Source organism: Mus caroli, chromosome 17 (assembly GCF_900094665.2).
Source record: "Mus caroli chromosome 17, CAROLI_EIJ_v1.1, whole genome shotgun sequence".
Classification (NCBI taxonomy): domain Eukaryota; kingdom Metazoa; phylum Chordata; class Mammalia; order Rodentia; family Muridae; genus Mus; species Mus caroli.
Window position 1 is genome coordinate 63,302,552 of NC_034586.1, and position 23,657 is coordinate 63,326,208.

A 23,657-nucleotide genomic window follows, 5' to 3' on the forward strand; every position below is an offset into this window, starting at 1 on the left:
CCTAAAAATGTCTGCAATACAGGAAAGTCAGCATATAAATACATGCATGTACTTTAAATAAACTTTGCCCATCTAGGCTGTCAAGTCTCCCTCTAAGAACCAAAGACCAGCTGACAAACAACAGACATGAGAAGCTCTTTTAAGATGGCGGCTGTCCAAGAGATTCCCAAAACACTATATACTACTGCTGTTGTCTTGGTTTGACATCTCCGCCCCGCAGAAGTGAAAGGTGAGTCCCTATGGCTGGAGATGTCATGCTCTCAGACACAGCGCCCAGAGACTCCTCAGCTAGAACTGACTTGAAATCTTACTCCCTGAGGTCTAGGTTTCATAGTATCCGGAGGGTCCACACACAGTTCTGAAGGAGGGAAGGAATAAAGAATCTTACCCAGCTCTAACATCTACAAGCCACAACAACAACCACTTCGGCACAATAACCCTAAAGGGTGCAGTAGTGGCATGCATACCTGGGTGGTAACCAACAGCTCTCTAACTGGATTTAAGACCTCCTCAAAAGGAGGGAAATCATGCCTGGTATTAGAAACTTAATGAACTACCTAAGATTAGTGAGAGATTGGAGAGATCCTACCTATAATCACTACTCTAACTAAATCAGCATAATCCCTAACTATACAGTAAACATTTCTTAGACCCACAAATGAGTGTAATCCTCACCAACTCCTCATCAAGGAAACTTCTCTTCTTTTTTTTTTAATTAGGTATTTTCCTCATTTACATTTCCAATGCTATCCCAAAAGTCCCCCAGACCCTCCCCCCCCCACTCCCCTCCCCTCCACTCCCACTTTTTGGCCCTGGCGTTCCCCTGTACTGGGGCATATAAAGTTTGCAAGTACAATGGGCCTCTCTTTCCAGTGATGGCCGACTAGGCCATCTTCTGATACATATGCAGCTAGAGTCAAGAGCTCCGGGGTACTGGTTAGTTCATAATGTTGTTCCACCTATAGGGTTGCAGATCCCTTTAGTTCCTTGGGTATTTTCTCTAGCTCCTCCATTAGGGGCCCTGTGATCCATCCAATAGCTGACTGTGAGCATCCACTTCTGTGTTTGCTAGGCCCCCGCGTAGTCTCACTAGAGACAGCTATATCAGGGTCCTATCAGCAAAATCTTGCTAGTGTATGCAATGGTGTCAGTGTTTGGAGGCTGATTATGGGATGGATCCCTGGATATGGCAGTCTCTAGATGGTCCATCCTTTCTTCTCAGCTCCAAACTTTGTCTCTATAACTCCTTCCATGGGTGTTTTGTTCCCAATTCTAAGAAGGGGCAAAGTGTCCACACTTTGGCCTTCGTTCTTCTTGAGTTTCATGTGTTTTGCAAATTGTAACTTATATCTTGGGTATCCTAAGAAACTTCTCTTCTTAATAGAAGGAAACCAATACCGAAAACCACAACCAATCAAAACACAGAGTTGAGATGCCCCATCCCAAAGGACACATGTACAAAATGACATCTGCCTCTAAAGGCTCAGGGATCATTGAAATAGGAGGATCCAACCATTTTTAAGAGCCAGAGGAACAGGTAATTTACTGTGACATTGTGTCTCATAGGAATGTCAGAAGCCAGCCCATAAAGTCTCACCAACATGACTTCCTCGACATGGGCCGAACAAGGACAACAACAATGGACATGCTAAAGTGGGCAGGGTAAAGACTGTGAGGCCCTAGTACTACACACAGGCAACTAACGAATTCTCAGAGTGGTAGAAACAGTTATTCCCAGGGACGAGAACACCAATTAGTTTACCAATACCAAATGATCACACATAACACTATGTAGACCTGAAGAGTGTACATATAACATTATGTGTACAGCTCTGAAACACACACATAACATTATCTAGACCAAGAAGACTATATTTATTTATTTAGGAATACACACACACACACACAGAGAGAGAGAGAGAGAGAGAGAGAGAGAGAGAGAGAGAGAGAGCTCACCACTACCACTACCACAACCACCACCACCAAAAATAACAATTAGTGGAAAGAAGTGGCCATGAACTTGAAAGAGAACAAGTATCCTCTTCTATATGAGAAGTTTTGGAGGAAGAAAAGGGTAGAGGGAAATGGTCCAATATAATTTCCAAAGGGAAAAAAATTTTTTTTTAAATGGTCAAAATGGCTAATTTGATGTTTTCTATATTTTACCACAATTTCTATTGGGCAAAAATCCAAATCATACATAATTCAAAGACTAGGCAACTCATTCCTTTTCAAATTAATAAGAAATATGATCCATCCCCTACAGCCATATCCAAAATCCCCATGTAGCCAGAACTGTCACAGTTACACAGTTACATAGCCAGTGAGGGCCACTGTGAGAGGACCACTTACTCACACCATGTGTGCATGAGGCAGACAGAGCCAGGTGTTCTCCATCAGTCACTGAGTTAAACCTCTGGGCTATCTTTATTGCCATCTCTAGCTGTTTCTCTCCATTCTGTAACTTAGAAACTACTAACAGGACACAGCCCTGGACTTTGTATTAGGATCGCACTTCAAAGTGGAAACTCATTCTAATTCCCTCCTGGTGACATGAGTTTCATGAGGGATGAGGAGTGCTCTTTGGAAGTCACACAATGGAAGGCTTACAAGGAAGAGTCAAGGACAAACAAACCCTTTTCCACATCCTGAGTTAAGAGACTAGGACTATCCAGACCCAACTACAATAATCCAAGACCCAACACAATCACTATGTTGAGTTTTATGATAGAGTTAAAGCTGGAAACAAAAAAGAATCATGTCCCACAGACAGTGGCATATGCACCTTGACTTGCCACCGCAGTAATAAATGTTACTACTCTCAAAGGCTCTTTTCAGATTCTTATAACTCTATTCAGAAATCTCCCAAAGATATTTAAGTTATATTCTTCACTTGATGTCATTCAGAAAGGACAACAAGAAGTTGGCACAAGCTACCTATATTATGGAGCTGAAGGTAAACTGAGTGATGCATTTACACTAAACTCCAGGAAAAGAAAGAAGGGAAGTAGGGAGAGGTGAAGAAAATGGGAGGAGGGATGGAGGAGCAAGAGAGGGGTGAGAAGAGGAGAGGATAAAGAGGAGCAGGGAAAGAAAGAAGATGCAGGGGGGAGAGAAAGACCAGAGGAGGAGGAGGAGAATCAGGAGGAGGAAGAAGAGGAGGAGAATAGGAGGAAGAGAAAGAGGAACAAGAGGAAGAGGAGGGGGAGTAAAAAGAAGAGGAGAAGGGAGAAGAGAAGGAAGGGGAGGAAGAAGAGGGATGGAAGGAAGAGGAGGAGGAAGAGGGAGGTGGTAATTCTTTCACATTATACTGGGCTAGGAATGAGGCTGAGATTCTGATATGGAACATAGATTTTTTCCATGAGGCAGGTTCTTAATATCTCATCATTTTCAAGGTCTTATATAATCTGCGATCATTAGCCCTGCAAAGATTACCCATTTACTCCTGCCCCCAACTCATCTGGACCACTTGGCCTCCATGGCTTCCTGGCCATGCCTCAATTCAGGTCTCTATTCAGTAGGTTTTGTTCTTGGCCTCAAGTACTGCCTACCACTAATTATGTTCTCACTACTTATTGGTCAAGTGCCTGTTTCCTCTGTGGGTTATAATCAGCAGGAAGAAAGACTCAGCTGCTGGTCTGCTGAGGGCCAACCCTACAGAAGTCATTCAACACACAAATACAGCTGTCCCTGGATATCCACATGGGATTTATCCCAGGACCCCTCAGTAATACCCACATCACTGATGTTCATGTCCTCTATATTAAAAGGGCTATAATATTTACTGTGCACCCTGTCATTTTATGCATGAGTTATAATAACCATCAACACATACATGATACGTAAACAGCTGTACTTTATTGTAGAAGGAAAATGAGAAGAAAAAATACTTCCATAGGAGGCCTGTAGAGATAGTTCTATTTGAATCCTGTCTGTCTGCAGTGGATTGAATCCATGAATATGGAGCCTACAGATACGGCAGGATGACCATATATGACTGAATAAAGGTGGTATAAAATTAAGAAATTAAGAACTTACAAGAGGGCCTTGTGAAGGGACACTGCAGGCTCTTTCAGGGTGTACAAACAGTTCCGCAACAGGTAATTTTCAAGCCCACTTGAAAATGCTAAGAGATGCCCTAGTTTGAACATCTATGGCCTGGCCCACATGTACACCTTTACAAGGTCATCCAACGACGGTCTGAAAAGCAAAGGATCTGCCTCTCTGGATTTCTGATTCCTGGGGTGTAAAGTATTGAGATTGCCATCACAAGGATCGAATTACTCAGACCTCACGGTTCAAGTGTGTCAACTGCTAGAACCATCTGATTGCACAAGCTTACTTTGTCTGATGAGAGAGACTGCCCAACAAGTACAACCACTCACCTATGATGTACACTCTTTTCTTTCCCCACCATTCCTTCTGTTTTGTTTAAGGGGCAAAGCATCTAGGAGAGCCAAACCCAACCTCGTGCTGCTGCTGAGTGCGAAGCCTGCTGTACTGAAGCTGACATTATCATTTAAACATTTAGCACCTCACCCGCTAAACAAGAGCAAACACGCTTTATAGCATGTGACCTTGGACCCATCCAGTCAGACCTAGAATGGAAGGAGGTGCTGAAGATGCATCTCTGTTCAGCTCAGGAGACAATGGCTGGTGCGAGGCAGGTGTTTAATTAACATTTGCAGAGGGGCAGCTGATTGAAGAATTGGTGAGATAATTAAACAAATGTTTGAATAATCTGTGACAAAAGTCTTCCTTGCCAGATACACACAGCGACTCGAGAGGACAAATAGCCTTCCCTAGTTCACAGCCATCCCTTTCATTATCCACAAAATGCCACAGAAGACCCGGAGTGTAAATAAATACGGAGGCTGTCCCCAGCACGTGGAAAATATCTGATAGTGGACCCAAAGAGAAAACTTCAATTACCCTGCCAGTCCATCATCCTCCCCAATGTGCAGCTGATGCTAAACAAATACGCCTAGTCATTTTTCTATTTTCTGGGTCATCACACTAAAACTGTCTATCACTCCTCTGCCAGGCACTTCTGTCTCCCTGCCTTGGGTTGGGTACCACAGCCACACTTCAGGCCTGAGTCACTCTGTCTCCCAGCATCATTTCCAACAGGTAAAGCCAAGACAAGAAGGTCAAAGGACGGTTCTATGATTGAAAGCCATACTTCCTGAGAGCCAGCTGTGTAATTTCCTCCTCCCCTGCCTCCTACCCCCTGCAATGGGGCCCAAGTTAACTTCATAATAGTTGCCTTAGGAACTACACCTTATAAATAAAGTATCTTAAACGGACAGTGTGGATATGCATGTAAATTCTGTGAATACCAGGTAGTTGTGCTTTTAATTTACTTTAGGATAAAGAGCTCCTGCAGACAACTGTATTGTGTTTATTATATATCAGTCACTGATCTCATTCACAAGATGTATATTATTAATAATATTAAAATTAATATTAAAAGATATTTAAAAACTAAATATCAAAATTTAAAAGATCTGTTGTTTTAAAATTGTGTGTGTGGTGGGGTTGGGGGGTGTTGCTTCTGAGTTTTGAGTGCAGGTATGTGGGAAGGTCCTAAGTGGATATCATTCCCTGGAATTTGAGTTGTGGGCAGTTGTTGCAAGGTCCCCTATAGGCGCTGGGGATTGAACCCAGGTCCTCTACAAGAGCAACACAGGCTATCCATCATTCACTCATCCCTCCAGCCTCCTCAATATGTCTGGTTTCTTAGTGCAGCCTTCTGAGAGAGGCTGAAACAGGATCATAACAAGTTGGTGATTACGTAGAGCCACAGAGTGAGTTCAACCCCAGCTCGGGTAACTTAATGGAAGCTTGTTTCAAAATAAAAGGATAAAAATGTCCTGCAGGGGCCAGGGGGTATATCTCAAGGGTAGGACATTTGCCTAGCATGTAGAAAGCCCCAAGTTTGCTCTCCAGCACTGCCAAAAAAGTATTTAAAATAAATAAATCTCTATCCACTGTTTAGAATGAAAGCAGTAAGCTACAAATATTATATAGTAAAAAAAATTATAGAAACAAGGACTATTGTTCTACCCTAGGTACATATTCTGTGCTCATGAAACACTTCTTAGGACAATGCCCTATGTGAATTGGATGTGACAGGATGTGACTTATTCTCTCAGGCCAGAAGCTGCAGTGCTAACAAAATACACCAGACTCAAAGTCCCTAGGGTCAGAGTGGCAATCTTTATGATACACACTTAAAATTCCCCTCAGTGCTAATGAAGATCAATTCATATGAAATAAGCCACGCAGTTACCAGCAAGAGAATAGTTAGCTTGTTCTACCCTTAAGAAAGCCATTAAGGTACAGAGCCTACTACAGAAGCGTCAAGTTTAAATGCACAAAGTTTTATGATACTTGGTGTTTCCCTTTAACGTGTGGTTCCAGAGAGATGCTACCAGCTCAAAGGAGAGACCAAGTCAGTTTGGTTAAAGCTCCAGACTGTATTCACTTTTCAAAATATGGTTATTAATAACCTCTCACATGGAAGATTCCAAGGAACAAACCCCACCTTTGACTTCAGAAAAGACAGAGTAACATCAAGGCCTAAATCAGTGTAGTACTTTAGGCTGTCAACATTTTGAAACTCATTTAGATGGGCTGTTTGTTAGCAGGAACCACAGTAGCGCAGCCAAGGCTGAGGCACTAGGAGTAGAAACACAAGCAGTGGCTGGAAAACCACAGGGACTGGTGGTGAGAGGAAACAGGAAACCATGCCATGGCTAATAGTTATAAAGTGACTACAGGAATACAAAAGATTCACAATCTGAAACAGCCTAGGTCAGGAGAATATACTGCCCCAGTAACGGTGAGAGTGAGGGACACAGGTCTGTGCACTCATCTCTGTCCCAGCCATGAAGATCTGACCACAGAGCCTAAGCTGCCATCCACTGTTACCCTGAATGGCCATAGCTGTGTGACAATAAATTTAATGGATGCTGAAATTTGAAATTCATATCTCCAAAATACTATTATTCTTTTTAAAAGTTTCCAGTCACTTAAAGATGGAGACACCACTCCTAGCTTACAAGCTGTATTGAAACAGTCAGGTGGTTACATTCGGCCAACAGGGCAACTGTAAGTCAATACGACATCAGTCTATATGTAGCAGAACAAGTAACATAGGTGTGAGAACAAATCCAACTATATTGTTTAATGAAGCCTTAAAACAACAAACTGATGTGGCTAACAAAAGCCACGAGGTTCTCTCTGCCATCCATTGACCATAAGAGATGTTAATAGTCTTGTAATTATATTTATAGATTTACTACTGTGTGTGTGACATGTATGTGACTCTCTCTGTCTCTCTATCTCTCTCTCTGTCTCTCTCTGTCTCTCTGTCTCTGTCTCTCTGTCTCTCTGTCTCTCTGTCTCTCTGTCTCTCTGTGTGTGTGTGTGTGTGTGTGTGTGTGTATGTATGTATCTAGACTTCTAGACTTGAGTTTGTTTCCTACAACGAGAGAGAAGAAAATAATTTTCCAGAGTTGGTTTTCTCCTTCTATCATGTGGATCTGGGTATTGAACTCATGTTGTCAGGCTTGGTGGCAAACCTCTTTTTCATCCAGTGAGGTACTTATCTTATGACTCAAATAGAGTCAGCCTATGCTGAAGAGGACTCTGCAATATTTAGGCTTCTTGTAGAAGCATTGTATCCAGTATAAAGGGCCACAGTAATGGAAGCAGATACCTCATGTGAACAAATTGCAAATTGGAGGCTTAGGGAACAAGCCCAGTGGTAGATGGAGCGCTTGCCTAACATGAGTGATCTTGGTTTCCATCCTTCCTGATGTACAGCATCCAGAAAGGCACAGATTTCATCAAATGAGAAGACAGACATGACATCATACAGTGACGGTGCTTGCATGGACAGATCTACCAGGCCTAACTCTCCACCATCTCAGCCTCTCTGGATACCAGTGGACACCTGGGGCAGTGGCAAGGATAGGCTCAACTGCTCTCAGGACAAGGACTCTCCTTGGGGAGGAACAGAGCAGGGAGGAACAGCCATGTTACTATCTATCAATCACAAATAAGAGGAGAAAGGAGAGTTAGAGTGGAGCTAATCAAGTAACTCCCGAGGCAGCAGTGACGGGCAAATGCTCAAAAGAAAGTCAGCAAAGGAGAAGACCATCTGGCACCAAACAAGACTTGGCGAACCTTCGGTAGTCCCGAAAAAGCCACAGTGCTAAAGAGATTATGGCTCCTGACTTGGAAATTATAAGGAATTAAGGGAAGGCGAGAGAAGACCACGGTGGTCATCATAACTGTTAAAGCTTATTAAGAACAACATTAGATTCCACCTCATGCTTTGAAGGTGCCTTTACAAGATTACACACAAAATCTAATTACTGCTGCATGTAGGCACATTAATGAAAAGCTTTATATTCTTATATTTTCTAAAAAAAAAATGCTTTATCTGAAACCTAGGTTTCAATAATAGGTTTTTAGTAGTTTGAGGCCTTAGTGCCATATTCATCAGCCAATTTCGTAGGGATTCTGCAATTCTAAACCTTTAAAAGGACTGCCAAGGTCACAGCCTGAAAAGAGGGTCCCCTTAAAATAGTCAGGCACCGCTGTGACTAGACCAGTCATGCTCTTTCTACTTTTCTTTCAAAAAAAAATTCTGACTGATGCTTAGTGAGGTAGTAGATTCTACTTAGCGTGAAATTCACTAAGCCCTTCGTGGTAGGGAAGAGGAAAAAAAAATCCACGCAGTTTTGCTGCATCCTCCAAAGGCTTTCAGGGTCATGATCTCTCAGGACAAGAGAGCCCCTGAGGCTCTGAGGCTGAGAAAGGAGGTTTGATTCAAGGTGCTGAAGTTCCATCCTTGACACGTAATTCCAGAAGAGACATCCAACTGTCCCCACACCTGCTGTTTGAGAAAGGTCATCTGGATGATGTCCACTAATTCAGCCAAAGTATACCCAAAGATACAGAGAGTGGACCATAAGAGTCTTCAAGAGAGAGAGATGCAAGGTTAAGCTCCTATAGCCCATCTTCTCATTTACACCACCCTCCCCAGTTGACCAGCCAAGAACAGCACTTAGAGACAGACATGGGCTTTCACTCAACCAGTATCCAGCGACAATGTTCCATAACTATGAAGACCCTCGAGATGCCCACCCCCATTTCAGAAAAAAATACTGAAGAGCAAGGGCAAACCTGATGGCATCCAGGGGTCAGAGGTCGGTTTGGTCAGGGTGTTCACCTGCTCCCAGTTGAAGTCATCTTCGTCAGCTTGACTATATCCACATGTGCTGTATGGTTCATCAAAGAGGCAGCCACCTACAAGGGAAGGCAAAGAGGCAATATAAGTTACAACCAGAAGACTGAAATGAAGTAAGATGCGTCATGAAAAAAAAAAATCAACTTGACATCCGAGTGTGATTTGACATTTTTCCACTTGGGAATTGCAGAATTTTGAATAATGTTGCTTGATTGTAACAATACAGATACATACGTTGCTCTCTAGAAGAAGCCCAATGTTGGTAGAAGACAATTGAAATAAACAGATTCAAAATTCACGTTTCAGATGAATACTGAACTTAGGGAATTCATCTTGCCTTCAAAACTTTAATAGGACCCCCTCAAAGACTCAACATATTTTCCACGGAAAATTATAATTTGTTCAAAAATTAAAACGAGAATTGTTTCCCCCCAAACACCAGTGTGAGCATAGAAGACCGGGCACAGCACACATGGTGAGGACAGCCTGCAAAATACTCTTCTATACCTTACACGGAAACAGGTCTCAGCCTGTGGTTTAGGGAAACAACCACCGAGTTCTCATAATCAAAAAATAGATCATGAAGTCACTTCATAATCCACACAAGTCTTAGGGGCAGAAATTTCAAGGCTAAACGTGTAGCAAACATCTGCTTACTCTTGGTGCACTGAATGAAGCTATTTAAGTAAGAAGATATAAAAGGCAGTATCCACATACTCAGAAGATCAGCTGCTTCCGACTCAGTGCCACTCAGGGCACTGCCAGTTTCCAGTCCCACCCCACAGCCTTTCCATTACTTACAGCGACGGGTCTTTGTCCAAATGACTCACAGAGAAGAGTGAATGATGACACCCATCCCAACAACAATCCCGAAAAGCCCTGCTATCCATTACATCAATGGAGAGTAGATACTGACATAATCAGCTGCACAGTAAGTGAATCCCCCTAACTCAAAATATTAATTATCATTGCTGGCAGCTGGGAAGACGTAAGGACTTATGGCAGGATGCAGCTTTAGGATGATTATGGTACGGTGCCTGTCGTGTACACCTTAGAGGCAGAAGGCAAGGAAAACCGCAATTATAAACCAGAGACAAAATGAATTTTAAAAGTCACCTGATTCAACTTTTACCGCCACCTCCGCTCCCCACCTAAATCAATCCTATGCCTTCCAGAACAGCTAGTCTCAGAAGACATAAGAGAAACTGCACATTCTGTACGTAGAAAACATCCTGAGAAGTTCTAGTCCCCACTCTGCCTCTTGAAGGTACATCCATTTATCTTCCTTCCACCCCACAAGGCAACAGTAAAATTCCCAGCCCCGGCACAGAAAAATTGACAGTTTGAAAGGCACTGTCATGTCCTACGTCTCAGCTTCCCCAGGCAATACATGCTCTGCTCTCCCTAATTCCTCCTGGGAGGTTTCAGACCTGTCAGCATCCTAGCAGGTGCTCTCTGAATGGTGTCCACAAGAGTGGTACCCTGTGTTGGAGCAGAATCCAGCCATCTTCTGCTCTTGACCTCACTCTAACAACAGACTGGACAAGAGCCCTGGTCCATCCTGAGCTGAAAGAATGCGTCTTTCCACACCTGCTGTCAAGGTTTTCTCCTTTTGTGAGGGTTTTGGGGTGTGTGTGTGTGTGTGTGTGTATGTGTGTGTGTGTGTGTGTGTGTGTATGTTTTCTCTCTGAATGCACAGGACAATCCACTTATCCTTACCAAATCCATTTCTTTTCCACTCCAGCCCTTGGGCAGCCCTGACAGTCCCGACCCTGTCATTTGGGAATTAGCTCCCCTGTCTATATCTACATCACAGAGTAATCAAAATTACTCACAACATCCAAAATGCTCTTGAATTTGAAACTTCTTGCTCACTGACCTAGTTCAACAAGTTCAACGGCTTCCACACCTGGTTTCAGGTGATGGGGCCAAACTCAAAAGGCAAAAGAATACAAACATCACTGTCAGGCTGCATGTGCAGGCCTATGAAATGAGCAGATTCTGTGTTCAGAGCTTGGCCACATCCCTTGGCACTCACCTTATTATATACCCAAGTGTGTTTCAAAACACTCCTCAGCCCTCAACATTTCTGGTTCCTAGCAGTTTTGGAAAAGGGCTACTCCACCTGCATCTGAAGATATGATGAGTACTCTGCCCAAATGTGCCTGCATGCGCCGGGAAATGCTAGACAGGAGTGAGTCAAGACACCTCAGGTTGTCCCAAACGGCCCTCTAAGACTTTTAGCCAAGTTTCAGACAGCAGTTATCAGCATGCTAGCTTCTGAATGCTTTCAATACTTATAGTCTCAATTAAGCCTTCCCCGGGGAACACCAAGCTCATTATCAAAGGTACAGCATTAAAGTCAAAGTTCAATTGTGGGAACAGGTGATCATCATGTGTCTCCCTCCACCCTCCTCTCCCCCCCCCCCCCCCCCCCCCCCCCCCCCCCCCCCCGCCCTTTCCTCCTTACAGTTTTACTGAGTTCTGGAGCAAAGTGGATCTGTTCAGCATTGGATGCTAATGATATCCTGATACTGGAGAGATGTAACCATTTGGAAGGGGGGTTGAGGGGAAGGGAATGGTCTGTTGCAAGCTGTAGTTGTGACACGGAGAATAGTTTCAGCACTGAAGAAGAAACCAAAGAGCAGCGGTACAAGTAACAGTAAGGAAGAGGCACCTCCTGGGACAATGCTGATAGGACGCTGACTATCTCCCCTATACAGCCGGAACAGTAGGAGTGTCCTCAAGGCCACTGGAGGCTGGTTAAGGATTTGGTCTTCAAAAGGACTGTAAGATGTTGCACTGAAGATGTAGCCTGATGCTGAAGTGAGGATGGAGAGAGGGAAATCACAAAGCAGCAGTGCTGCTGGTGTCTGCACAGGTCTGACCACATGAAAGAGACCGTGAGAGGGAAAATACATCTCTCTGGGAGGACGCAGGATCTTCAGACCCCTCGAAGACAGGCTCCCCCATACATTTCCTGTTGCCTTGAGACACGTTGCCTCGTATGTGTTCTTTATCAGTGAGAGCTCATGAGAGCAGAGATGATTTTATTGAACCCCAAACAGGAAGAAATAAAAGGAAATGATGTCAGAATGGAAGTTAAAAAGAAAACCCCGGTTCTTGTGAGCCCGAGATTACAAGGGAGAGGCCCGTCTGGCGTGTGCGTGGCATGTGTGAGACCAGCCATGGATACAGAGCAGGACTCTACCTCAAAAAACAGCAAACCAGAGAGGAACAGAGAGAGGATCAGAGGGGAGAGGAGATGGGGGCAATGTGTTTCCTTAAATGCAATGCAGAATTGGCTTACAATAATGTTGCCAGAAAAAACTTAAACTAAGAATGGTATAATATCCTCCTAAACAATTAAAACTGTCTTAATTCAAGTGAGCCTGATTCAAGTAGATCTCCAAATGACATGGCTGGAAACTTGACTTTGGGGCTCCATATCTTCACTTTTTATTATGGCTTAAAGCTATAAGCCAGTTAAATGTTAATGAACTCTCTACAAATTGTGGCCCAGCATTCTTTTATTCTGGCAATAATTAGGTAGCAAGCCTAGTTGTCTAGAAAGGTCACTCCTGATTTATGAAAATAAAAGATTGCCATTTGCATACTGGAGGGAATTTATCTTGCCTTTTTCTCTGGGGTAGCACAAATGGCCCATTTCACCAACAGTATTAAGAAATAATTACCCTATAAGGTATAAGAAGGTGGCCTACTTTTACTCCAGAGAGACATTTAGAAGGATTCATATCCATCTGAATCGTTGAGCCAGAGAGACAGCAGAGCCAATACAAACTGCCACAGGTTGTGGGTCAGAAGTTGATTTGGAAGACTGGCAAGATGGCTCAATGGATAAAGGAGCTTGTAGTACAAGCTAGGCAACCCAAGTTCAATTCCCTGAACCTGCTTAAAGGTGGATAAAGTGATTTTACAAAGTTATCCTCTTACATACCTGTGCATGATGAGGTGACTGTGCTCACAGATATGCATCAAGCTCACACAGGCGCTAGTTACTAATATATTTACCTTTGGGGGAGGGAGAATCTGCTCAGTGGTTAAGCTTGCAGATTATCCTGCAGCTTGTCCAGAGGACTTGAGGTTCAGTACCTAGCACCCACATTGGCAGCCCACAACCACCTGCAATTCTAGGTCCAGGGGATCTGATGCCCTCTTCTGGCCTTTGTGGGCACCTGCACAAAATTGACAAAAATGAATCTGAAAATAAACTTCTTCAGACTGCATCCTGCAGTCATGCCATCCCGATCCAGCTCACCTCTATATGCACTTACAAACTACATCACTCTCTGCTTACACTTGAAATCAGTTCCACTCTGATCTCCTCAGCTTTGCAAACAGTGTCCCTGATCTACTCACTTCATCCCAGAGGGATTCAAATATGTATCAAAGCCTCTAGTTTGGGGCAGATTCTCTTACCTGAAGCTGACTGGCTAGGCTGAAGTTTTAAATCAATATGAAACATGGAAGAGTTCCACTAAGATGTTCAGAGAGCAACCTGTGATATCCAACATCCTCTGCTAGTTACAGGCACCAATTCCTCAAAGTGGGCAAATGCCTGCTACAGTCTAAGGGCAATGTTATTTTGTCTATTCCTCAAATCCAGTGTGAGTCTTTTGTCTCAATATGTCAGATTCAAAGAACTTATAACACGAAATACAGGTGCATTTAATATTCTCTAGATTAATTGTTTGTTTTGTTTTGTTTTTTTCTAAAATCCTAGAGGCAAGCACCAGCAGTTTTCAAATTCCTGTGCCAGTCATCAGCTTTAACTCCTGTAATTCAATTACTAGGCTCTTAGAAGTGCCTACCCTGTCTAGACCAGTGGATCTCAATCTGTGGGTCCCAACCCATTTGGGGGATCAAATGACCCTTCCACAGGAATCACCAAAAACCAGCAGAAAGCACAAATATTTACATTAGAATTCATAACAGTAGCAAAATTACAGTTATGAAGTTATGAATTACAGGAGTAATTTTATGTTTGGAGGTCACCCCTATAACATGAAGAACTGTATAAAAGGGTCACAGTGTTAGGAGGGTTGAGATCCACTGGTCTAGACCTTTAACCTACATTTCCTGTCCCAGTTGGCAAGAAGTTAAAATTTCCTCTGGGGGAGGGTGTAGGACAGAGAGTGCAAGAAGAAGAGGCACATGGTCTCACTATGTGCCTAGTTACCTAGTAGGGTCCTTAGCTCACGAAACAGGAACCCTCCTAGTCCTGACATCTCTGACAGTAGGCTGTCCTAGAGCCTGCTCGAGGACCTTTGCCGACGGCCCCAGTGGAGCACTGTCATATACCTGTCTCCAGGGTTTCCTCCAAGGTCTACAGCTGCACCCTTGCAAGAACTCCTTTCAATTACTAGCACTGCCTGGCAGGGCTCAGCTCCATGTCTGTGCTTGGTTGGGGCTGCTCCACACTCTGCTATCCCTTCTCATCAGAGCTCTCCTCTTCCAACGATGCAGTGCAGTCTCTATATGCCACACCCCACATTCCAGTCTGGTGTTATTTCTGCCTTCTGAATGGACCCTGAGTGAGCACGCCTGCTTTCACAAATGGCAGTTGAGTGTGATCAAACAGCTCACCCAGTTACCCTAGTGGTTCAGTTCATAGCCAGCAGTTCAACCAAGGTCTACATGCAAAACTCAGGCTCTGCTCTGTAGGTGCCTTTCACAGACCTCTCTGAGGCTGCTCAATACTACACTGATTGTTAATGGCCTGTGCTGTAAGGGAGCGCTGAAAAGCAAGGCTTCTAAGAAGCAAATAGGGAACAATCCAATGTCCTATTTCATAAGCTTGTGAGATAAACACGCATTCTGAATAGTTCTACCTTGAACTGGTAGAATTGACTTATAGACTGGAGCAGTGCTTCTTATGATTGTAATTGCAGTCCATTTAAAGTTTCTTTGTGTGAGACTGGGATACATTTTACACGTTTGTTGAAAGCACAGAATGACCCCGTTTAAGTCCGGCTTTATGAAATGCATAAAAGACTATTTAATGGGTCTCTCCATGGAGAAAACATATTTTTTTTAAAAAAAAAGCATTCTAAAATACTGCTCTAAAGAACAATGTTCCAGGTCCTCTTTTCCTGAGACTCATGAAACCACAGGCGGTTCTACCCATCTATTTCTATCTTGAAAGACAAACAGCTATAAGCCAAGCAATTCAAAGCCTAAGCAGAAAGTGAGCTATAGCAAGAATAATTGTTTTAAGAGTTAGAGAAAAAGGTGCCTGCACCCACACACCAGAGCCCCAGCCTTCTTCATTTAAATCTCCCTGACATTGACATTTAATTGCCTGCTAAAAAGTGAAACTATACGGTGCCTCTGAAACTTTGGGACTGTGCTATGACGTTTAGTGGATCAGACACGAGCATTACAGAAATGCTCTCCAACATAATTTAATCTAGCAAGCAGTTTTTACACATCGCACAGGCATTTAAATGGCTAATGCGACGCTCTGTTGTAAACCATGCCATGTGCCTGTAGATGTGCTGTGCGTGGCGCAGAGCAAATGAGCTTGTCCCCAAAGTTTCCATGGCTTATTACTCTTACGGCAGTCTTCATTACCTATCGATCTTTGAATTCCTAATATTTAAACAGGCTGGATAGCAGCAAGCCGTAAAGTTTTTTTGGTTTTATTTTTTTGTCCTTATTGATCTTAAAAAATTTTGGTTTTTAATGGGTGGGGTCATTATTTCTATTTCTAAATCCTCTAGTGATTTCTGACTCGTCTCTTTTTCTGTATGTAGACATGTTCCTAATAGAGCTGCTACTGGGTTTGAACAAAACTACTCCCAACAACTCACTGTGCAGTTGTGACTCTATCTGGTGATCCTGCCCTCTACACAGACACTGCACTGTGAAAAGCATCTGACCGTTTCTGTCTTAGATACAGGGTAGAGAAATTGAAACACTGTCTAGGGGAGAAGAACATCCTCCATTCGTGATTGATTATGTGATTCCCTGGATCACTAGTGTCTCAGGTTCCCACACTGGAGCAGGTCCTGGGGTCCAATGCATCTATAGGACCCAGAAAGGAGCACACATTTCCAGGCTGCACCCCAGCTCCTCAATCAGACACTCTGGCCCTCAGCTATCTGGGCTTTATCAAGCTTCCAGGGATTCTAATGTAGACCGTTTGCCAATCATCTCCTAGAATAACACATTTAACTAGAACTCCTGGGACGGGCCTCCGGGATCTATAACTTTAAAAAGGTCCCAGAATAATCTAATCACTGACCTATTTTTAAAAAGACTGATCTAGATTAGTAGTTACAAATAGTTTAAGAAGACATCAGCAAGTTTTGGTGGGCTAGAGAATAACTCGGTGGTAGAACGCTTACTCGGTGAGAGGGATGTCGTGGGGTCCATCCTTAGCACTTACAAAAAGGGGACGTTGTTTTCTTTCAAAAGTCATATCATACTACGTTTGTAGTTTACAAGTTTTGTTTGCAAAGTACCATACGTGCACAAGTATAACAGCATGCATGCAATGGACTTTGAAAAGTGTTACCAGAAAAAGTTGAAACCCAAATATTTTCTTCCATAAATAGCCAGACACACTATATTCTTCCAAAGGACCTGAACAAAGCCATTTGGTCGTCACAGTTCTCAATATGAGCTTAGTCATAAACACCTTACATGTGAAGGACAATAAAACACTGGGGCTGGCTCAAAGACCTAAACCTTATGTTCTCACTTCATGTCAGAATACCCTTCAACTGTTGTTCTTCTCCTAAGTGGACCCTCTCAACAAGCAGAAGATGACCATGCTAAAAAAAATGCAGGAAATTAATAGCAGGGAGAATTTCATCCAAGCCCAGGAGCGCTCCTGCCTGCTTGCTATGATTTACAAATCTATCTCTTTATAACTCTACTAGCATACGTTATTGTCAGAAGCAGCAGATAAACTGAATCCAGCCATTCAATCATGCTTGCTAATTATGCATACCTCAAGGAACACAGCTCTATCCATTACGTTCATTGAGCAAGATCAAAGTACAAGGAGAAGGTACACACCATTTCATGTATTCTCTTAGTCGTATAAACCATTTTATTCTAGGTTCCTATATGTGTGGGGGGGGTTGACTAATAAAACATAGGGTAGGTAACTTGGGCATTTGAACATGCTGAACTGGGATCAGGGAGGCAGGTTTCTAGAAGTCCTAGATCTGTCTATAACAGGTCTTGCTCACTGTCTTAGATTCTAGAGGTGAGCAGCCCTCATATCAAATGTCCATTTGACTTCTGTGAATTTCAGGATGGCAAGGGAAGTAAGTGGTAGAGAATGAGTGTGCTTGGTCCAGATGTCCCAGACCCCCAGAGATGAGGAAGGAAAAGAATGACCTGTCATTCTTCCTGACCACCCCCACCATCTTTCTCTGAACCTGCCTTTGTTCCTCCATCCCCATGCTTGACATAGTGAGGCATCTCATCCCTTTCAGGGTTACTCACTGGTCTAAAGATCCTGAGCTTCACTAGTGGAACAAAACTTCCTCTCACCTGATTCTATGTTCATTTCAGGACACAACTGTGTCTTTCAATGCTCAGGTGACCTGACATCATTGTTGTAATGACTGTAGAATTGTGTGCTGTCTTTAGTTTCTGAAGTTCCTTGAAGGAAGTTTTCATGGATAATCCTGATCATGAGAAAAATCTGTGAGTCTACCCCTTATGGGATACATGGCTCTAACAACTATTATTAGCTGCCCACAGAAATGGAGATGGCTAAATTTGTTGGTACATGCCAAAGCATGGCCATTGATTCAAGATGATCTTTTACTATAGGAGGCTCACAGCATCTCTAAGAGAAACACCAATGAACAGGTGTTCCTTTACATTGTTTATAGTGACTAGGATCACATAGTTCTTGTCTTGACATCTTGTGATCCACGTGGCTCTCTCAAGGCTTTCCCGATCAGTCCCTCATCTCTCCTATACCATGGTTTGAATCTCAGCCTAGGTCTACACTTTAGTCTCTTCAATGACTCTTAACTGCCCATGGGAAAACATTCTAATTTTTACAACTTAACACACATTGTTGGTTTTGTTAATTTGGGGGCGGGGGACATGGCCAGGGGCATTGAGCCCATCTACCTTTTCTGGTCTATAAAGAACAGATCACTCTGGCGTTTTGATGTCAAATAGTGCCATGCTGATCTTTCCTACCACACTGCAAGCACCAATAATTAGGAAAACAAAAATGTTCTGCTCATCTCTGTATCACTAATTCCCAGTTCCCAAAAAATGCTTGCTTTCATTAAATACTCAGAATTATGGGAAGTTTTTATGACAAAGATGAGAACAGAAATCTATTGGTGTTCTGTCTGTGGCAGGAAGAAAGACAGGAGAAAAGCCTGGACCCTAGTCACTGAACATCATCATCTAGGCCACGCCAATGGAAGATGTGACTAGGGGTATTTCTGTCCTTCTCTCAGTCTCATGCCTTCCATCTAGGACTTAGGTATAGTATCAGTCATGAAATCAGTCATTGGGGAGGAAAAGAAGGGATGGCAGAGGAGACAGACAGAAGATGAATATGACAATTCTCAGGGGACCTAGAGAGTTAAAAGGAGCAATGTAGAAACTCTGTAGGAGGCAAGAGAAAGAACAAAAGCCAGTTCCAAAGCCTAAACCATCCACAAGAAAAGGGAAAGCAGAGAGTCAGCAACTAGAAGCAAAACTCTGCAAAGATACCCCAGGCCTGCTATTCTAAGAATCTGCATAATGAGGCTAAGATTTAGCAGACCTCAGCACCAGTCAACAAGAAACACAGACTATGAAGCACACTGGGGTTCTGCTTAAAGGCAGCCAGTCAGGTTGGGTTTTAGGTCCAAAGCACAAAAGGACCTTGGTGAGCTCATGTTACAGGTCTTTCAAGTGAGTGAGGTAGAAAACTAGTCAACACTTAGTAGCAAACTGGGGCCCTAAAGAAAGCAAGCTTTGAAGATTTCGTTACATAGTTTTTAAAATTAGAAAACAGATTCTATACAAAATCCTCCCAGCTGAGAGCAAGGCTTACAAAGCCCCAAACTGCCATGAGTCAGCTTTTTCCTCCAGTCATTTTCTAGGACCAATTAGTTGCTCAAATGTAGTGAACTAGGAACATTTACTTTCTCAGGGTCACTGTAGGGGGTGTGTCTTTCTTGTCTTTATTAAGAGCTCGCTCAATGATCTAGTCACATTTTAGCAGGCAGTCCACAGCGAACTCCAAAGAAGGGTTGTCTGAGAGCAGCACGCTGGGCTGGGAGGCAGGGGGTCTGAGTTCCAGCCCTGTGGCTCTGTGGAAGGCAAGGTGACTGGCAGGCACAGGAGAGATGTGATGGGAAGACCATGTTCACCACTGGAGATGCAATGTGCTAACCCCTGGTGACACAAACAAGCACCTACCCTGTAAACTTAAGAGCTGGTCTCTTCCTTCTATGGGGGAGGGGAGAAGGGGCCCCATCCACCTTCAAGAATGCTGCAAGGATGAAATGTGTTTATAGATAGAATATAAATACTGTAATATCTCCTTACCAGCTTCTTTTCCTATCTGTCTAGTAAACAACCAAACACTGACTTTTCTCTTTGCAGGCCGTGACCAGTCTATTAGCTAGCATGGTTAACCTCAAGCAACAGCTAGAGTCTTCAAAACACAAAGGTGGACCATATCAAGAGCTTCTAAAACTCTGTTTCCATCCGATGGATGATATCTCTCTCTCTCTCTCTCTCTCTCTCTCTCTCTCTCTCTCTCTCTCTCTCTCCCTCCCTCCCTCCCTCCCTCCCTCTCTCTCTTCTCTCTTCCCTCTTCCCTCTTCCCTCTTCCCTCTTCCCTCTTCTCTCTCATCATTTATTTATTTGGTTTTCTTCGTTTGTTTATTTGAACACAGAATTTTTTTTTATCTTGTCCCTGTCTGGTCTCAAACTTCTAAGCTGACTTGATGTAGCAGCCAATAGGAAAGGCCCTGAACAGCTAGGATTACACTAAGTCCACCACTTATTTTAAATATTGGGGGATACCACGGGCAACGAAATGTTTATATGTAACAGTATTTAATAACTGTAAGTATGGATTATCTATAAAAGCAATATCTTTATCCTAAAATAAAATAAAATCCCCCCTCTCTCCACTCCCCCCTTCCCTTTGCCCCCCCCCCCCGTTTTTCATTCCTTTTGTTTAATGTCTTCATATTTTTGTGACACAGTATTATGAAGCCCACACTGGCCACAAACTCTCTGAGTGTTCCGAATGCTGGGTAAGTACAATGAAGCCCAGCTCTGTACCACTATGGGATGCACTGTAACCTTATAGCTAGCCTTAGCCATATTGGGCACACACTGTGAAGACTATCTAACCTAATGTGAGCATGACAGGAATGCAAAGTAAACTCCTGTAAATCAATAGAGTGCTGACTGGGTTTAGCTTAAGGGCCAGTAACCCTTCAAGGGGCCAGGAATATGTCTGGAGGAGATTGCAAAGAGCAGCTCCATTTCTGGAGCTATTAAAGACAGTGACCAAATGTGGCACTTGTGGGAGCTACCACGTCATGACATCTCTGTCTTGCCTTGACACATCACCGCAAGCACACGGGCAACAACTGTCCCTTCAGAGGTGCTGAGTCCCACTTGAGGAGCTAAAATTGTCAACATTAGTAGTAGATTCACTCACTCTATTCTGGGTTTAGAGAAGAGTTGGGGGGTGGGGGTGTTCATCTCCTTTCCACAGAAAACCAGCTGGCACCAGTTTTGACTCCCCACCCCCAAGCTCTATCAATTTCGGAGAGATGTTTATTAAAGAAGTGTAGACATGACCTTAACTACAGGATAGTAAAATGAGTCTCCTACTAACACCGCTCAATAAGGAAATTCATTCGACTTCACTGTTTTATATCACTAACTTCAAATTAAAACATGAAAGCCATGGGGAAAACAGAAGATTTAATTAGGTCAAGGAAAGTGTGGACTTGAATTATTTCTTTAAAAATAAGAGACCTACCATTGCAGGTGAGGGGCTGGGTCTCTGGATCCATTATGCACCCTTTCCACCCTCAGCGCTGAGATACATCCCTGACTCACAAGTTGGATAGCAAAACTTTACATCTCTCCCAAGCTTCTCAGAGTAACCCTGAACCACACCCCCTTTTCTACTCATAGAAGCAGCACCTCCCACTCTTCCAAGGTCCCTGCCTTCATGACTGCCTTCTCCCTCTCTGCTCTGTGCGACTTCCTTTGTTGCTCAGCGATTCTGAAACCCAGCATCTTAGGATGACTCTGAGAATACAAAAGAGCTAGCCATGTGATCTATCTCCCCATGACACATGTGCATGGTGGAAATGTTATAACTCCCCAGGATATCAAATTCTCGGTAAAAAAAAAAAAATTAGCAGTTAATCAAAGGATAATTCATTGGCCATCTGCACCTGATTGGCAGGGATCAATTATTAGTGCATAGGTCCTGATCTCCACCACACATGGATGGAATCAGAGCTGTAGAGAGTAGTGTTGGGACTCTGTCTGAGCTGTAGAACACGTCTCCAGTGACCCCACTGCTGGAGGGGATGTGGGGAACAGGACAATCATGCCTAGGCCATTTCCTTGCCCACTGGAACTATCATCCAGTCAAGGACAAGCCACACTGTCACTCAACTGTCTCTGAGGAACTCACACTATCTTACTACACCGCTGAAGGGCATGTCCTCCTAGTGGCCTGGTATACCCCTACCCACCTCCACACTCCTTCTCAGGTACAAATCTCCCCTTACCTCTTTCTTTCATGTTCTCCTGTGCCTTTGCCTGGAGCACTTCACAGCATGCTCTTGAGACCCCCTCCCCTAGTTGTTAGATATTTACTAACACCATTCTCATACATCCAAGACTACCCTATCTAGGTTCATTTGTACACTCGGATTCCCACTGAAACAGCAAGTATCAGCTACCTGGGGTCCAGGAGGTCATTTATGGCCTGTCCATATTAATGGTGAGAGATTTTTCAACCCACATATTTACACAAGAGCAACACAGCCATGTCATGTCATCCTGTACCCCGACGACAAAAGACATTAGACAGAGGCCACAGTTTGATGCAACACGGACACAGAGGCTCAAGTTTACCTGACTTACCAGAGGGAAGTCAGATGAACATTGGAAGCACACACGAAACATCCCAGAAAGCATAAACAAGGGGTGTCATGGGAGGGTCATTGAGTACTCATTCGATGAAAGCTTACGGTGACACAAATAATACCTAAGAGTGGCTAAAGACAAGGCTGCCAAGTTCATCAGGAGAATGCTGGCATCCTGGGCAGGGTTGAGAATCATGTTCATGGCAGGTTCACTGCGATGAACATGATTCATTACAGCCTTCATTACAGGTGCACAGCAGGGGTAGGGGCAAGAGTATTATTCTCTCTCAGAGACAAGGGACATCATCCGAACATAACTCACACTGAGCCATAGACTACTAGACAGCCCAAAGTTAGACCCTGATGCTAGGAATCACACCTCCTAAGAGGTTATAGTCTATGTCTACATAGCCACAAAGGGAGCCTACTCCAGGGTGATCTCCACATCTCTACTACTCGAGAAAGCTCTGTCTTCTTAAATGTGTCACATTAGCTATTTTACCTTTGAATTTTACAGCCAAGCAGCACTGGCATCTCAATACCCCAAGGACCCTCTGCCGACGTATTGAATGTCACGCTGCAGATAATAGAATGATGCCCCTTAAAGAGAGGTGGAGAGAGGGCGGAAGATGTAACTCAGTGTTGGAGCACTTGTCTGACATGCACTAGACCCAGTGTCTCTCCCTGGTGTCTCTCCCTGGTGTCTCTCCCAGCCACAAAAGGGAATGATGAGAAGTGGGATAGGGGAGGAGACAGGTTAGACCAGTGTTTGCAGATAGGGACCAGACAAAAACTTACACCCGGGATCAACTCTCAGCAGTTGTTCTGGATCTTGTACAAAGCAAATCATGTTAAGCAAGGACATAAGAGGTAGCCTGGAAAGGGAAGGAAGGCAGAAGGCAGAAAGCAAGCTTATAGAAGCCAGAGTCTGGATGCTTTGCTTGCTTTTCAATTTTTACCAGAACGAAAACCAAGAACCATCAAAACCTCCGAAAACTCTGGGGAATAATGCAGTGGGATGGGGTTTATCTGGCATGCACCAGGCACTGGATTCAATCCACCACAGCATCAGGACAAAAGGACAAAAGAAAGCATGGGTGTGGAGAGGGAGCCAGGGAACTAAACATGTCTTCAAAATTGAAGAAAAGTTGTAGTGCTCTCCGGCTTGGAATCACTGCGCCAAAGGAAACATCTCTATCAATGCTGGAACAGCAGCTACTGCCCCGTACAGCATAATGGAGAGAGGGAGGGAGGGAGGGAGGGAG

General features: G+C 43.7%; 1 protein-coding gene across 7 annotated transcripts in view; it reads right to left on the reverse strand.

Annotated features, from left to right (window-relative positions):
- The window catches only part of Ptprm (protein tyrosine phosphatase receptor type M), a 682,149-nt gene that overhangs the window by 511,500 nt on the left and 146,992 nt on the right, over positions 1 to 23,657 (reverse strand). For all 7 annotated transcript variants that reach the window (XM_029470946.1, XM_029470944.1, XM_029470943.1 and 4 more), the window contains exon 2: positions 9,199 to 9,321. In XM_029470946.1, coding sequence (XP_029326806.1) covers positions 9,199 to 9,321 — 123 coding nt within the window. The remainder of the gene's footprint in view (positions 1 to 9,198; positions 9,322 to 23,657) is intronic.